Raw genomic sequence first — 17827 nt, forward strand, 5'->3', positions numbered from 1 at the left:
TTCTAGGCTACAGCTATCGTCAATTCTCAGTAAAATCCAACAGTGGCGGTACTCTCCCTTTATTGGGAGGAAAGCGATTATTGATCAAATAAAGGGTAGAGTTAGGGGTCTGCTTATGAAACTGGTTTCCTAGTTTCAGTAAGAATGATGGGATTTCAGAACAGCAGAAGCCAGATGATGACACTTAAATGTAAGAGTGAAGGTGAACGTAACTGTTCTAAATGCAAAAATGGGCAGCCTAGCTTGAATGGCAACCAGGAGGTACTGACACACCAGGATGTGTGGCACTGTCTAACAGACATGACAGTCCCAGAAATAACATGATAAGAAATAAATGAAGGTACTGCTGGACCTACAAAACCAAAGATTTTCAAGACCAGGAGCCATCAGTACTGATAATGAAGTCATTATCCCAGACCTCTATAGAGGTAAAAAGTAGATTAATGCTTGCCTACTGGAGTTTAGTGTAGTTGAGGTGGATGGTGGGGGTCTGGGTAAGGATTGCTAATGAGTACACCACAGCATTGGGGGATACTTTCTAAATTTTATGGTGATGGTTTCACAATTCTAAATATACTAAAGTCACTGAATTATACACTTTAAGTCAATGAATTTTATAATATAGAATTATATCTATTAATTATATAACATATTAATAAATGTGTCAAATAATAATATTCATTCCTTTCTCTCTTGTGCATCATGGTTGTATTATTTAAGACAGTCCATGTGCAAACTGAACAATCTTAAGTAAAAGGTAGAATTTACTCGTTTCTACTGTACCTCAGAAAAGGAAGGGATGAAGTCAGTCACAGGAAAAAAAAGGATTCCAAAACTCAAACGTTGTTAGAAATTTCAGTCTTATTCTCTAGTGTTTGTTTATTGACTTTTGTCTGCCTTACAGTATATGAAGTTTGTTCATATAAAGGTAAACATGGTGTCAAGCAATTCAGGGCTTAAATCCTTATAACTTTTTCTTAAATTTAGACTTTGGAGCTATGCATGCTTGTCTTCAAATCCATAATTTACAAACTATGTGATCTGAGAGATTTATTTTGATCTTCAATTCATAATCAAAGAAATAAAATTAAAAGTACCTTTCTTTCCATAGACCATTTCAATCATTTTATGAGATAACACATGTACAATGCGTAGCATAATATCTAATATGGAGTATATATTGAAAATATTGGTTTGTAATCTAGAGGAAAATCATCTAGGTTAGTGAATGGCAGTAAGCCTCTAACTTAATGGTCAGGAAGTGGGTAAAATCAAATATTCCTTTTCAGAAATGTGAACAAATAAACATGGGATGCAAATGGAGTGGAGGTGGGAGGACCAGTTAGCATTTGGAACTAAACCTGAAAGTTTATTATACAGAGTGATTATAAAAACCATGAAAGCAATGTTGAAATCAAGCTTATGAAGGAAGGATTCTGGGAATAACTAAAACCATGAGTTAGTCCCACTATTTTTTTAAGGCTACATTGTTTTACTAGGTGATCCCAATCAGACTGATGATTTTAAATATCAAACTTTTACCAAAATGTCCAAAATTGTATCTAGAGTCCTGACCTCTTCACTGAACTCCAATCTCATATATACAGCAGTCTTTTTCGAAATATTTACTTAGCTGTTTTATAGGTATCACAAAACATGGTTGAAACAGAACTCTTGATTCTCATCCTCTACCCTTCTGCTCCTCTGCTAGTCTTACCCATCCTAGTAAATGCAACCAACAATCTACCAGATAGTCAAGGCAATAGTCTAGGAGTATCCTTCCCTTATTTTTCCATCATATCTAACATATAATTCAACAGCTAGTTGTATAAGCTTTACTTCACAAACATATCAACACACATCAATGTTTTCTCCATCTGTGTTGCTAACAACTTAATTCAAACAATCATCTATTATTAGTACTATTACAACTGCCATCCAACTAGTCTTCTTGTTTTCAGTCCTCCTACTCATGATCCATTTAGTGATCACAGTAGAGCAAAGGTGAACCTTTAAAAATAAAAGTAAGACAATTATTGGGGGAGACTCACCAAAATGATTATGAAGACTGAGTTTTAGCAACAGAAATAACAAATGAGTACTTCATGATATCTCATTATCAACCATCTCTCCCTCCAACACACATATGTAGTAAAGATGCCAAGGAAAAAGCCAGTACATGTAAATCTTAATCATTCAAAGAAGTAGCATTACCAATATTACAGTACTGGTCAATATTATTAACAGTATTCATTGAATGAGTATAACCACTGCATTAAGGTTTTACATGTAATATCACTTTTAGCCCTCATAAAAATCCTATTAAGTAGGTAATATTACCCACATCTTACATATAAGGACGACTAAGTCTTATGGAAGCTGGGTCACTTCCCAAGTGACTCACTTCCCAAGTCAGAGAATTAGCAAACAGCAAAACTGAAAATAAAAATCTTCAAGGATTATGCAGAAAGAGCCCAATATTCAATGAGTTGAGTCATGTTACTGAAGAACAACAGAATACAGGCCCATAAGCTCCCACTGCTGAGATGTGAGAGACTTTTTTGAACCAGCTGCTATGAGGCACAGCTTTACTACATTTTCTCTACTTCTTGTGATCTAATAGTTCAGTTTGGGGGGAGACTGAATGCATTGTACATAATTATAGGTCTCTTGAACTTAAATAAAAATTAACAGAACTAAATTATTACTTTTTTCAGCCTCCTAATTTTATTCAACTAATGAGAATTCTAATATAGCTTGGTTATTACTCCCAAAGATTCTGTTATTTTTGTAACACCATTCAGTGCTATATTGATAGGAATTATAAATGACTGAAATTTAGTAACTTCTATTATTCTTTGCAGGTACAAGTTTCTCAAGTCTGAAATATTTTCCCAATTACAGATTCTTTACAGTGAAATAGAAAAGTTTCATTAAAAGTGATTAATTAAAGCATGCTTCTGCATATATGAAAATATTTCCAGATATTTAGAGGCCCCATTTTATATCTTTATTTGGTTCAAATTTTCTAAATTAAATTGAGGACATCTGTAATATGGCAATGTCCTTAGCCTTCCAATATTGTGAACAGTTATTTCTGCAAACACCCTGCAACTTCACAGATTTCCCTTCATTCTGGGTGCTATGTTTTGACCTACTAGTGCCATCATATTACTTCTACCCAAATCCCTTTCAATGACTTTCTGTTATTTTCCAGATCACTCTGCACATTATTCCTGCTCTGTTCAATATGGTTAAGCTAAGTCCGTAAGTATTTTACTTCATTCAATTGTATTTTTCCCATCACTGTGATTCAGATTTTCTATATCTTTTATCTTCTCTTCTGTACTGGGTTTGTGGTATTATCTGGACAATGTTTTCCTCCCTTTTTGTTAAATTTCATTTTAATGCCTTAATTTTCCTGCCAAATTCACTCATTCATCCATTTGTAAAATGTGTCTTCTGGCTTCCAGGTATCTCTATTTATGGAATTCTAAGCTCTGTAACCAGTGTTTACTTCACATAATTTAATTCCAAAGTTATAACATTCAACTAAAAGGAATGATAATGCCAATAGAGTCCACTAGATTTCCTCCCAGAACCTTAAAAACCTGATAGTTCTTTCCCAGCTTTGGGGTAAGTACATTATCTGTATCCATTTGAATTATGCTAGGTGAGGGAGAGTCTAGTCAGTTCGATGGGTCACAGCTATCTGCATATGCTTAAAGTTTCTGATTCACTCCTCAGAATTAATTCCTATCATCTATGTGCCTCTTATTAGCAATTTCCCAATAAGCTTCTCAGACAGCAGAGAACATAAAGGGAGAACTTTTTTCCAATTACCAATCTCTAAGCCACCTCTGTATAAACGGATTAGGAATAAACTTGTAAAGAGATTCATATGTATTGAATAATGTTCTAAGCTTTTTCATGTTCTTTTTACAGCATGGACTTTTTCCATTTAGCAAGTTTTTGACACTGACCTGATGAAACATTTGCCTAGGAATACACTGGGCATGTTTACTACTGAATTTCCTAATGAATACTGATTCACGTAACATGAAAAAGGCATTTGTTTTAAACATTCTTATCCCTCAGAGCTACCAGCAAGTGATTCTTCAGTTGATTTCTTCAAAGCATATTTTATATCACACAAGCCACAGTTTGTATTTGCTTCTATTTGTAACACTTTTTAACTGACTCTTATTTTTTAATTAAAATGCGTTCATCTAAAAAGTCGTTAGCATAATGTGTGAGAAGGTGGGAAGAAACAGATTCAATGACATGGATAATAAAATGAGTGTTGTTCATTATGTATCTTTTTAAGTCATTGAATTTTGTCTGTGAAGGTTAAAATAAAGATCATTCAATAAAAAGCATCAATGTGAATCTTTACTTTTAAAATCTCTTCTTGTTTCTATAGATGCATTGCCATAATATTTTTTTAGGTCATATATTCCTTTTTTGCCATTAATCTTGGAATTTATCAAAAATGAGCTCAGAAAAGACTGGGAGTACCGATGCAAATTATCAACAGAACTAACTCTAACTTCCACAACTTTAGTGGAAATTCTTCATACCAAAACTGTTTTCCTGCTGCTTTCCTGGAATACTTTAAATACGTCTGGTATAGACATTGAAAAACCATAAACGGTATGAATAAAAATCAAGTCTATTCACATGTATGAATAAAACTCATTAAAATACATGGAAAGCTGAATAAATATAAGATATACAGCATGCCTATGGATAAAATCACTCAGTATTAGAAAGATATATATGATCCATCTTTTTGAAAGGCACCTTGTCAACATATATCAAATTTTAAAATGTATACCCCTTTTACAGTATTTCTACTCAGAAATATGTCTACAGAAATACAGCACAAGAATGTTTACTGAGGAGTTTTTCTAATAGTGAGAATTAGAGACAAATGAAATGCCTACAATAGGTCAATGGATAAATTATAGCTGATCTATATTTTAGAATATGTTATAGATGTTAATATAGCTCATTAATCATTCAAATTATTCAATAATTCATTCAACAAATATTTTTAAGAACCTGTTATGTGCCAGACAGTGTTCTATTTAGGGCAGAAGTCAGTAAAAATATAAGACAAATTCTCTGCTTTCCCAGTTCATTATAGGTTAGCTTGTTTAAAAGAAAATAAATTTTAAAGGAAACACACAAAGTATCAGTGGTAAAAAGTGCCATAGAGAAAAATAAAGTGAGGTAAGGTAAGGGAGCTGTAAGTGAATGAGGGAGTATTCTTTTATGGGAGATAATCAAGTGATATTTGAAACTTAACTGAGGGGGCAAGACAAGAGGAAATCTGGAGAAAGAGCATTAAAAGAAGTGGAAATAGATTAAAGAGCATGAGTTGGAAGTAAGCACAGGTTATATGAGAAACAGCAAGGGGCCAGTGTGACTGGAGTTCAGTGTGCAAGGTTGGGAGTGGTTAAGAATTGAGTTCAAAGAGACAGCTGAGGAGGAAAGATCACTAAGACTCAAGCAGGCTGCAGTGAGGATTTTGGCTTTTACCCTTAATAAGATTTCAAAAGACTGGAAGGTTTTGTCAGAAAGAATGACAAGATCTGGCTTACATTTTAAGTGGGTCATTTTGGTTGCTGTCTGGGATAATAGGTTGCAGAAAGCAAGTGAGGAAGAGACAGCAGCTAAGATGCTATTGAAATAGTCAAGTGAGAGGAGATAAAGTTTGGAACAGGATAGCAGCAGGAAATGCAATGATTCCAGATATATTTTCAGGTTGGCCTGTTAGGCCTTACTAATGATTTGGAATATGAGGTGTAAGAGAAAGAGGGAATGGCAAGTATGAGACAGATCAGCACGTGCTGATATAGAAGTTTGCCCACGACATACAGGTAAGTGAGATAAAAGAAATCTGCATAAAAAGGTATAGAACTGGACCATTTTTACTTAAAAAAAAAAAAAGGCCTGGAAAGATAGATATGAGTTTTAATAGCAGGTAACACTACGAAAGGAAGCAGAGCTAGAAACTCACATTTTGCTCCATGGACTCTGGTATTAATTGAGTATTTTATCACCAGCACATACCATTTCTGTAATTTTTTAAAGCAATTTTAAAATCGCTTCCTCACTGGATGAAAGAAGATACGTAAGATGAGTATTTAAATTAGAAGTAAATGTAATTCTAATAATTGATTTGTAATTTTTAATAATATAAATACTAAAATGAATTTCCAAATACAACTTTTCAATAGTGATTTAACAATTAGAAATGTAAATCTTACACTTTATTTTTCAATAGTAAAAATACTAAATTGAATTTTCAAACACAATTTCTCATTGAAAAAATAACTATGTGATTAGCATACAACAAAGTGGGGCAAATCTAAGTTACATGGTATGGTGGAAAAACATAAGCTGTAGAAAAATACACAAAATACTGAAATTCAAATACTAACCCTGATACTGGGTAACAGTAAGTTTAGAAAACATTATCTATCTAATGTGCCAGTCACGGTCCTCATGGTGCTTATCAGGCCATTCATCAGAAACCTCAGAGCACAACTAGCTCATCCTCTTGTCTGGATAGGTGTTTTGGGGAATGCTAAATGATGATGGTCTCCTCCTGGCATCATGGAGCGATGAGATAAGGGCCCCTCATGGATGATGAGAAAGGATTAAGTTTTCCAAGAGCCCTGGCTGTCAGCATCAGGCCTATGCACCTCCCCTGCCCTTAGCTCAAACCAAGTAAATCACATTTTCTTAGGTCGCTGAGAAACAGTAGGAACTCTTCTCTTTAATTCCTATCTTTCTTCCTCTATAGAGTCCATACTACTTTTCATGACTATCTCAAGTCACAGAGATCTCTTCTATTAATTGCTATAAATGTAAGGACTATAACACCAAATTTGCATTTATAATCTACCCACTGCATTGTTTTCTGTTCTCATAAAGGAACCAATTTATGATATAACCTAGAAATTCCCATCAAAAGATGCGATTTTATCAATCCATAGGTTCAACACTTCAAGTAAACTTAAATTAGTTACTTAAACTTATCTAATCTTCAAATTCTTTATCTGTAAAATAAAGAACACAATATAACTTCACAAAGTTGATAATTTTGAATCTCCATTAGTGAAGCTATTTGATAAACTATAAAATATCATGTAAAACAATTATGATAATGATGATGATTATCTATACAGTGTATACTCTTATTATATCATAATCATCTTGATATCAGAGATTGTCTCTTAATATTTAAGATACTCAAATTTTCTCAGCAAAGAATTGTGTGCCTTTTTATTAGGAGGTATTAATAACTGAGTAGTTAGTAATGAGTACTTTGTAAATACTCTTGAAATCTAGTAAGTTCACCTTTAATAAAATAAAATATAATAAAGCTAAAGAAGCATATTTTGATTTCTTTATGTTACAAATATGAGATAAAGTACACTAGAACAAAGAATTAAATCAAGTGATAGGTTAAAAGATATAGTGTGTTCACGTATTGGAAAAACTAATATTGTTAACATGAACATACTACCCAAAGCAAAATATAGGTTCAGTGCAATACCTATCAAAATATCAAGGGCATTTGTCATAGAACTAGAACAAATAATTTTAAACTTTGTATGGAAACACAAAGGATCACAAATAGCCAGAACAATCTTGAGAAAGAAGAACTGAGCTGGAGGAATCACATTCCCTTACTTCAGATAGTAATACAAAGCTACAGTAATCAAAACAGTATGGTACTGGTACAAAACCAGACATATAGATCCATGGAATAGAATAAAGAGCCCAGAAATAAACCCACAGACTTAGAGTCAATTAATCTATGACAAAGGAGGCAAGAATATACAATGGAGAAAAGACAGTCTCTTCAATAAGTGGTTCTGGGAAAACTGAAAAGCTATATGTAAAAGAATTAAATTATTAGAACTTTCTTCATACACCTTATACAAAAATAAACTCAAAATGAATTAATGTCTTAAATTTAAGACCAGACTAACCAAAAAATTTAAAACCAGAAAATTTAAAACCATAAAACTTCTAGAGAAAACAAAGGCAGAATACTCTTTGACATAAATCAGAGCAATATTTTTTGGATCCATCTACTAAAGCAAAGGAAAAAAGGCAAAAATAAACAAATGGGACATAACTAAATTTAAAATGCTTTTGAGATTTGCAAATGTTAATCACTATATATAAAATAGATAAAAGATGAATTTCTTCTGTATAGCACAGGGAACTATGTTCAATATCTTGTAACAACCTTTAATGAAAAAGAATATGAAAATGAACATATGCATGACTGGGACATTATGCGGTACACCAGAAATTGACACATATAAAAAATTCAATAAAAAAGAACCTCCCCCCAAAAAAAGCTTTTGCATAGCAAAGGAAATCATCAGCTAAACAAATAGACAACCTACTGAACAAAATATTTGCAAATGATATGATTGATAAGTGGTTAATATTCAAAATATAAACAGTTCATACAACTAAACATCAAAAAAAAAAAAAACCTAATTAAAAAATGAGCAGAAGACCTGAATACACATTTTTCCAAAGAGGAAATGCAGATGGCCAACAGGCACATGAAAAAGTATACAACTTTAATCATCAGAGAAATGCAAATTAAAACCACAATGAGATATCACCTCAAATCTGTCAAAAAGGTATCAACAAATAACAAATGTTGAAAAGATGTGGAGAAAAGGGAACCCTGTACACTGTTGTAGGAATATAAATTGGTGCATCCACTGTGGAAAACAGTATGGAGGTTTCTCATAAAACTAAACCTAGAACTACCATGTGACCCAGCAATTCTACTTCTGGATATATATCCAAAGAAAACAAAAACCCTATTTTTTTTTAAAGATACATGCACCCAATGTTCATAGCAGCATTATTTACAACTGCCAAGATATGAAAGGAACCGAAGTGTCCATCAATAGATGAATAGATGAAAAAGGTGTGGTGCATATATACAATAGAACACTACTCAATTACAAAAAAGAATAAACTTTTGCCATCTGCAACAACATGGATGGACTTGGAGTGTATTATGCAAAGTGTAATAAATAAGACAAAGAAAGGCAAATACTGTATGATATTATTTACATCTAGAATCTAAAAAAAAAAAAGTAAATATAACAAAAAGTGAACAGACTCATAGAGAACAAACTAGTGGTTACCAATGGGGAGAGGAAAGGGAGGAGGGGCAAGATAGGGGTAAGGGATTAAGAGATACAAATTATTATGTATAAAGTAAGTAAGTTACAAGGATGTATTGTACAACAGAGGGAATACAGCCAGTATTTTATAGTAACTATAAATGAAGTATAACCTTTAAAATTTGTGAATCACTATGTTTTACATCTGTAACTTATGTAAGAGTGTATATCAACTATATTTCAATTAAAAAAAAACCCAGAAAACTATGCATCAAGCATCCTTTTGGCTCTTAAAAAAAGTAATGCAGGATTGCAGAAGTAGGTATTATGGAACTACAATCTGGCTGTAAGAAAAACACTGATCATGCTGGAGAAAATCTTCCTTTTATCAGCTTCTCAGTTAAGTTTTTCTTGAAAATGAGATTTGAAACATTGAAGCATTTAAGGAATAAAAAACAGATTTTTTTCACTATTATAATGTCACTGCCAAAACACTATCAATTATCAACTAAATTGAAAGAAATGCCAGAAAGTAAACACTAAAATATACTTCATAACTAAGGAAAATTAGAAAACAAAAAATAAATGTGGGTTAAATTATATGAAAATTATAATTAGGCATCACTACCTCTCTTATTTCACTAATGCCATTAGAAAATATTTCAATGTTAATAATGAAAAACTAGCTAGACATCAGAGATAATGGTAGAAAATTAACATTTAAGCATGGAGAATGGCAATTATGATGTGAATAGCACTATAGATAAATAATGAAAAGTAAAGGTAGACTTGGTAAACACACTAAAATATCAATATTCAAAAATGATTTCATAAAATCAGGAGGCTTGAGAGTTAACACATTATTAGTTATTTTGGATTAAGGGTGTCTTTGGAAGATTATCTCTCATGAATAATGATAATTTGTTGTTTCTGTTCAACTTTCATCATTCAGTTGTTTCAATTTTAAGAATCCAATTATCACAGTCATTTCTCTATGAACTAATATATTACAACTGAGAAAAAGACATGTCCCTTGACTTCACAGAGTTTCAATCTCATGAGGGAGAGAGCCACAACTCAGTACACCTCAGAACAGCAAGGGCAATAAGGATCATACCAGCATTGTGCACAGGGTAGCATGGGGGCCCAGGGTCAACAGTGACTAACTCTTGTCTAAGAGGTCCTAGACTTCACAGATCAGACAAAGCATGAGCATTTGAATTAGGGAGTGAGCAGTTTTAGCCATACCAAGAACTAGAAAATAAGAGAATCCATAGTAGGTACGGGTTGCTGTATTAACTGGTTTATATTTATTCATTCATTTATTTTCAGTTTAACCCTCAAAAAAATCTACAAAGTAGGCAATATTATTTTAGTTATTTTATAGAGGAGGAAACCAAATATGAAAATGCTAACTGTTCTGATCAAAGTCATACAGGTGTGCACTTTTATTTGGGGGAGCTAGGAATATATGCTAATTATTAGAATAAGTTGGGAACCTATCATAACTCCAATATCTGGCTTACACAACCTTTATTAGTCTTGGCCATACAAAAGTTAGCTGCTCATTCAATCTGCCCAGATGTACAATTCAGACATTACATGGTGAGTGAAGACAACTTCATTTCAAGGAACCCATTGGTTCTGGGGCTCCATACTACACAGCACAGGTCTACAAAGTTAAATAGGCTATTGATGAGATGGTAAGTATGGAATCAGAAAATCTATTTAGGGAGATGAGAGTACAGCTCAATGGCAAAGCACATGCTTATCATGCACAAGGTCCTGGGTTCAATCCCTGGTACCTCCATTTAATGAAAAAGAAATAAAGAAAATCTATTTAGGAGGCTACTATACTAAATCTAGGAGAAAGATGATGGCACCATGGACCAGAGTGGTTGCAATAATGGTGTTAAAAAGCAATCAAATTTTGAATATATTTTGAAGGTAAAGCCACAGAAACTTGCTGTTAAAATGTTATAAATTTTATAAATTTATAAAGTTATAAATTTTGAGAAAAAGTGAGGTCAAATATAACTCCAAGTTTTTGTCTACAGATACTGGAATACTATAATTTCCCTTTTATGAAATGGTGATGACTATGGGAGAAGCAGGTTAAGGTGGATAGATAAGGAGTTCAGGTTTGTATATAAGATGCCTGACAGACATCTAAGTTGAACAGGTGCAATTCTGGATATACAAGTCTGAGTTCAGAGAAGTCCAGGCTAAAATATAAATTCAGGATTCATTAACATATTTAAAGTCTTAAGACTGAATAAGACCATATGAAGAGTAAATGGCAATATAAGAGTCAAAGCATTGATCCCTAAAGGAGAACCCAGCCAAGGAAATTGAGAAGAAAAAAAGAGAGAGAGAGAGAGAAGAAACAAAGTGATTTTATGGAAGTCAAGTGATACAACTGTTTCAAAAAAAGAGGTAGCTAGTATATGAATAAGTGCCACTCATAAATCAAGGAAGATGAAGACTGAAAACTGACTTCTAAATTTCACAATGTGAGTGTTATACGTGATCTTGAGCTGAGTTGGTTTAGTGAACAGTTGGACAAAAGTCTAACTAGAGAGGTTACGAGAGAAGATGGGGACTATAGAGAGCTCTTTCATGGTAAGGAAAAGGAGACAACATATAGATAATTTTTCAAGGAATTTTATAGAAAAATGTATAATAGTTGACAGGGATAAATATATTGCAGTGTATTAATATGTGCATATATATATAATACAATTGATGATGAATTAGAATACCACTACTAAATCAGAGAATATATATCATGAATTGCATAATTCATCTTTCTTACATTTCAATGATAATTTCCAAAATCTTAAATTCATTTCCTCTGTTTATCTCTGTTTTATTTTAATTTTTACAGTTTCTTCTCTAGGAAAATAGAGGCTGCTAGCCCATCTTTCAATTTTTAATATGATTATGTGTGTGTACATATGTGTGCATATATATACACAAATATATATACACATATCTGTATCTACATACACATATACACACATAAATATAGATAACACGTCTATAGATATAAATAAAGTCTCTATTAGGGGAGAGAATGAAAGGGTTGAACTAAATCATCTTAATTCTCAGACTGTTTCTAAGGGACTATAATCCTTTCTAATAGCCACTTGGGAGATCTGCTTCATTCACTGGGAGCAGATGTTTGTAGAGTTACTGCTTTTTCTCACCTCTCACTATGAACTCCTGAAGCTGATCTATTTATGACCCTTTCTTTTTCACTGAAAAAAAATGTTTTAACACATTAATTCAAATGATTTACCAATTAACAGGTTAATGAAGTTGGTTTTTCTCTATCTCAACCTGTTAGAGAATCTTGTTACTTGGTCCATTTTCTCTTTATGCATTTGCTTTATACATTTCAGTTTTGCTGATCCATATGATATTCTACAGAACTTAGAATAGATACATTTGTCTCACAAAACCAAAGAACCCTACATTATTATTTATTTTATGTTTAATAAGTCTGATAACCAGAACTTCTGTTTCACTGAGTATTTACCCAGTGCAACACAAGAAAGTTAGAATTTTACAATACAATTTACATCATCATTCTAGTTCTGTCCAAGTCATCACTGTCTTAGGCCATTAAGGAGAGAGAGAAGTCACATACACACGTCAAAGTTGCTTTAGAGTTTTCAGGCAGATGGACTCATTAATGCTTCTGAATTGATACCAAATGTTAGGAACTGACAGCCTATTTTTAAACAAGTCAGTAAAGCACATTTTTGGGGCTAAGTATTTGTTTTTAATGCCTGACATTATACACTTAGTTCTGTCAACAAACTTTCTAATATGTGAAAATTTATTAGACCTCACAGCAGACAGAAACCTAAATGATGTACTGAGATATGATCACTTCTCTAAAGGAGTTTACACTTTAGCGTGAGGGAAAGAAAAAGAACAACAAAAAACACTCCCTTGAAACAATAATTATAATACAAAGCAAATGTGATAAAGGTTATAAATCACATATAAATCACTGATTTTTCCTTTACCAAGTTAGCAAGAAAATTATTAACAATTAGAGAGAGATCCTAAACTTTAGAAGTATCATACTTTAGACAGACATGTAACATTAGCTCTTATACACATGCAAAGATAATTCTTACTTTTTGTGTACCTATGAATTCAGAATTTAAAATGTCAGGGATATTACCTATTGTGTTTTTTAGATTTTTTATTCAAAATTTAACTTATGTTTTTAAAATATATAAACTCTGAAAATTAGGTTTTAAGATTAGTCTTAGGAAGAAAAATGCCCTTTTAAGGTTGTTTTGCTAACTCACTGACCTGTAGCTTCAGAGTCTTCCCAGGTATAGATAATTAACAACATTATGTGAAAACTTATTACTTTTAAACTTTCATTTGGAATCAAGAGCGATAATATACATTTCCTTGAGCTTGAGGTACAGAAAAAAGAACACTAAAGAAACAACCTACTGCCATTTATGTAGTATGCACATAAGAACTTGAAAAAGTTGATGTAACTTTTTACAATAATTTAACTTCATACTCTATCATTATAATAGATTAGTAACAGCTTGATTTTTTTTAAGTTCATATAAAACAGAACCACAGCGTTTTCTAATTACTTAATTTTGCATACTTTGGAACCATTACATTTCAAAAAAATTTTTAAGAAGCCAGATGCTTATCATCGAGATTTTAAAAAAATAACAATTAAGAAATAAATGTTACATTCAAACTAAAAATATGGGCTTTTTAATGTTCTTAACTCTGGGGCCTAGAAAGACAAACTCCCATAGAAAAAGAATCTTTCTACTTAAAAATATATGCCATTAATGAACATGTTTTTTCCTAGAAACTTTTCCAACCTGGCTCCTATGGAGCTGCAGCATGTACATCCAGAGGAGAAGTAACAGCGGGGTCTGGTGAGGTGGTCTCTTCAGTGCCTTCTTGAATTTTCCCCCCTTTTAGCAGTGTTGAAAATAGGTCTGGAAAAGCATAGGAAAGCTATATCAAATTTTCCTTAGGAGGTTTTTTCCATACTGTTTTAGCAACTTTGCATGGTGAAGATGTTAAACGGTATGACATTACGTATTCATTTTCACTAATGAGTCTTCCTATGTCAAATCAACAATATTCTCAAGATAAATATAATTACATTATATTAACTCAAATCAAGTTATATTTGAAAATGTGCATGTCTGAGTCAGATCTGAAGCATCCTTAGAACTATGCATAAGTAAAAACGATTTCTAAGGAAAGCTGAACTATTTAGCATGATTCCTGTTATACAAAATGAAGTATGTTTCTTCAGGGCAATCTAATTTTGATATGCTATCTTTATAAGCTGGATTTTTAAAAAATATTAAAATATAGCATGTTCTTACACAGATGAGAAAATAATAAATGCATTGTTTATTAAGGATAAGTAAAAATTATTTCCATGTGTACTACATACAATAGTTTCACATATATATGTAATATATATAATAGTTGCATGTGTTTACCAAACTTAAAATATTGTTGATTACATTTCTAACCTTGAATGAAAAAAATAAGATTGTATGTTGGTAGGAATATATCACCCTTAATGTGTTTCAAAGATCAATGTAAATAGTTACAATATGCAAAATATTTTTAATTTGATTTTTCCCCAATATTGACTATCTGACATGTAGTAAAACTACTGATGATTTAGTTAGTTGTTTTCTAAAATGTATAAAAATGTTAATATGAGTACTGTCTTCAGGTTTAGTGAAAACGAACATGGTGAAAAATACTTAAAGGAAGAGAGGTTGCTAAAACAGTAACCACTAATGTAAATGCTCTTAGTGTTCCTGAATCATTTAAGCCTACACAGGGCTAGGGTAGACATTAGAGAACCTATCAATATATTTAATTTCAGTATTATGACTGAAAGTAGGTATAAACTGTAAATGGCACCACCATTTTTCATGGTGCTAGTACATAAAAAACAGGTAATGAACAAAGTTATGTTTTATAATTCCAAGAACAAAAATAATATTTAAAGCCATCATATTTAAAGGACTTCTTTTCCACCTTATGTTTCCATATTTAGCATTAAAACTTTAGAAAAAGACACTTTTATGGTACTTAATTTGTTAATATTTATTTCAAGCACATTTGCCCTCCTAATTGTACATTTTTAAATTTATAACTTTAAAGTTCACTAACACTTGAAGACTCTGTAAAGTAATATAAATGTTATAAATTAATTTTTACAAATATTTCTATACCCACTTTCCATATGTCCATGACATAGTTACACATATAGTAAAATTATAGTTACTCAACATGTAGCTAGCTTGACAAAACACAAAATCAATAGAAATATCTATTTCCTTGATATTTTTTGTCTGATTATTCTAGAAACATGTATTTGGTTATTTCAAAGCTACAGTTAAAAAATAATGAGGTGTGCTGAAAATAGTTCTAAAAAAACAAATTATCACTTATGAAAATGATAATTTACTACTAAGATTAGAAAACCCAAATGTGTTAACGTAATTCCTTTAATAATGGCAGAGCAAGATAAAATTAAAATTAATCTTTTAGCATAAATTCTAAAAACAGAAACGAAGACTAAGGCTGTAAGGAAGGAAAACCTGATAGAAATTAACACTGACCCCCATGCTTTTAAATTAAAAATCAAAATAGTCTAGTCAGTCAGAGTGAAGTATACAAATAATCTCCTTTGTAGCTTAAATACGAGAGAATTTATTTCCCTCTATGAAAAAAAAACTCAGTAAACCAGAAAATAGATTTTACAATTTGAAAGGGAAACTCTACTAGTAACTTACTATAGCATGAACAATAACAACATATTGTGGGGAAGAAATCTACAGTTTAATGACAGAAGCATAAGCTGAAGGTGTTCATCAACATAATATTGCAGACATTTAACACTGAACAATCACAAAACCTGTTGAATTAAAAGTGCTCACAGACACAAATAAAATTCCTTCGACTTATCTAAAAAAAAAAAAAAAAGTTTATAAGAGTCCACAAGAGTTCATAAAAGATTCAATGTTAAAATATATCTTTCAAATTTGAAGATGCAAAGTCAAAATACACAGTAATAGTAAAATTAATTTGATTTCCGTAAGTTTCTGGCCAATGGGTTGTTACTTAGTGCAGACAAATAGAATTAAAAGATTCAGATTTGAGAATAAAATAGAAGCAGATAAAAGTTTGTCACTAAATAGAAGGACAATCCAAAATAGAAACCTTCTCAAAGTCATGATGTATAAACTAGGTATATTACACAGGTGAAATCAGTGAAAACTTTATTTTCCATGATTTAGTAATTAAATATAGGTTTCACAAGCCACAGGTGCTGTAATAGGAGAAAATGGCAAATTCCTTTTCTCACTGGAAGATTACAACAAACAATTAGGTAGACATGACACACAATACTAGTTGATCTTAGCGACATTTTAAATATTGAGTACGAAACTGTTTTAGACAATTTAAGACAGTATCTTATAAGAGATGGAATATAAACTGCAGCTTGAAGGAAAGAAGGTGAAATTTTCTAAGCATAATGAATCCTCAAGGATTAAAATGAGTAAACAAAAAAGACAGGAGAATGATAGCAAGCTCATGAACTCTGTTAATTATAAACATTGTTAGAGAATAAAATAAAGATTAATGCAATTAGCTGGTTATTAAAAGGTAAATTTTATATTACCAGTGTGTGTCTAAGTTAGCTCAGAGGGCAACACAGAACCAGTATAAGACAACTGTTAGGGTTATAAGTAGGAACTGAGACCAAACTGAATTTAAGAGTGCCCCACTGAACAATTCTGCACTGCAGCAGGTAGGACTAACTACAATAACCAAAAAGGATTCCTTGGTACAGTATATTCTGGAAAATCTGAGAATGTCCAATTTAAATGTTTTGTGTGTTTGTATTGGACTGCTTATTTCTATAATTGAAAAAATATTTCAGTCTTTAAAACCTTATTTTAATTTAGGAATACCTACCAGGCATGGTATGCTATATTCCTTTTTAGTGAAACCGTCATGGGACATCTCTCTCCACTGTACACTTTAAATAACATTGGCTGACACTGAAAAATACAGTGTGTGGCAATGGCAGAGGCTTATGGTAGAAAAATGGGTAAATTTTCTTCTGAGCTGCCACTGCAAATACCTGGAATCTCTCAGCAATTTCAAAATCTAAGTGTACATAGTTTAAGTTTAGTAATGAGTAGGAGTAGGAGATGATCAAGCACTTGCTAGTTTTGAAATGCTTTCAGGTATACACGAAGCTAGGACCTTAAGTCTTGGGCATGAAAGGACGCTAATCCATCCTCTCCTCATATCCCCGTTAGGAGACTTCTGATAGGTACAGCAATACTCCTGGCACCCTGGGACTTTCCTAATCTAAATATTCTATCCTGGAGTGATGACTCCAGTGCATTTTTAGTGAACTACCTTTCTGATCTAAAAATAAAGCAAAAATTTGTGCTAAGATTAAATTTCATTTGATTGTATGGCCTGATATTAAAGATATCCAGAATTACCCCCCCCCAAAGAAATTAAAGTATAAATAATAATATCTACATATGATATTGGCAGAAGGTGAAAGTAACATGAAATCATGATAAGATGGT

The 17827-nt window shown here is 32.1% G+C and overlaps 1 protein-coding gene across 5 annotated transcripts in view; it reads right to left on the reverse strand.

Moving 5' to 3' along the window:
* Window positions 1-17827, reverse strand: part of EPHA6 (EPH receptor A6) — a 730500-nt gene that overhangs the window by 605718 nt on the left and 106955 nt on the right. Inside the window, exon 3 of one of the 5 annotated variants that reach the window (XM_031457432.2) lies at window positions 14057-14176. The exons of the other annotated variants lie outside the window; for them this stretch is intronic. Coding sequence (XP_031313292.1) covers window positions 14057-14086 — 30 coding nt within the window. The 5' untranslated portion in view covers window positions 14087-14176. The remainder of the gene's footprint in view (window positions 1-14056; window positions 14177-17827) is intronic. 5 annotated transcript variants of the gene reach the window in all.

Source organism: Camelus dromedarius, chromosome 2, assembly GCF_036321535.1.
Source record: "Camelus dromedarius isolate mCamDro1 chromosome 2, mCamDro1.pat, whole genome shotgun sequence".
In the NCBI taxonomy this organism is placed as follows: domain Eukaryota; kingdom Metazoa; phylum Chordata; class Mammalia; order Artiodactyla; family Camelidae; genus Camelus; species Camelus dromedarius.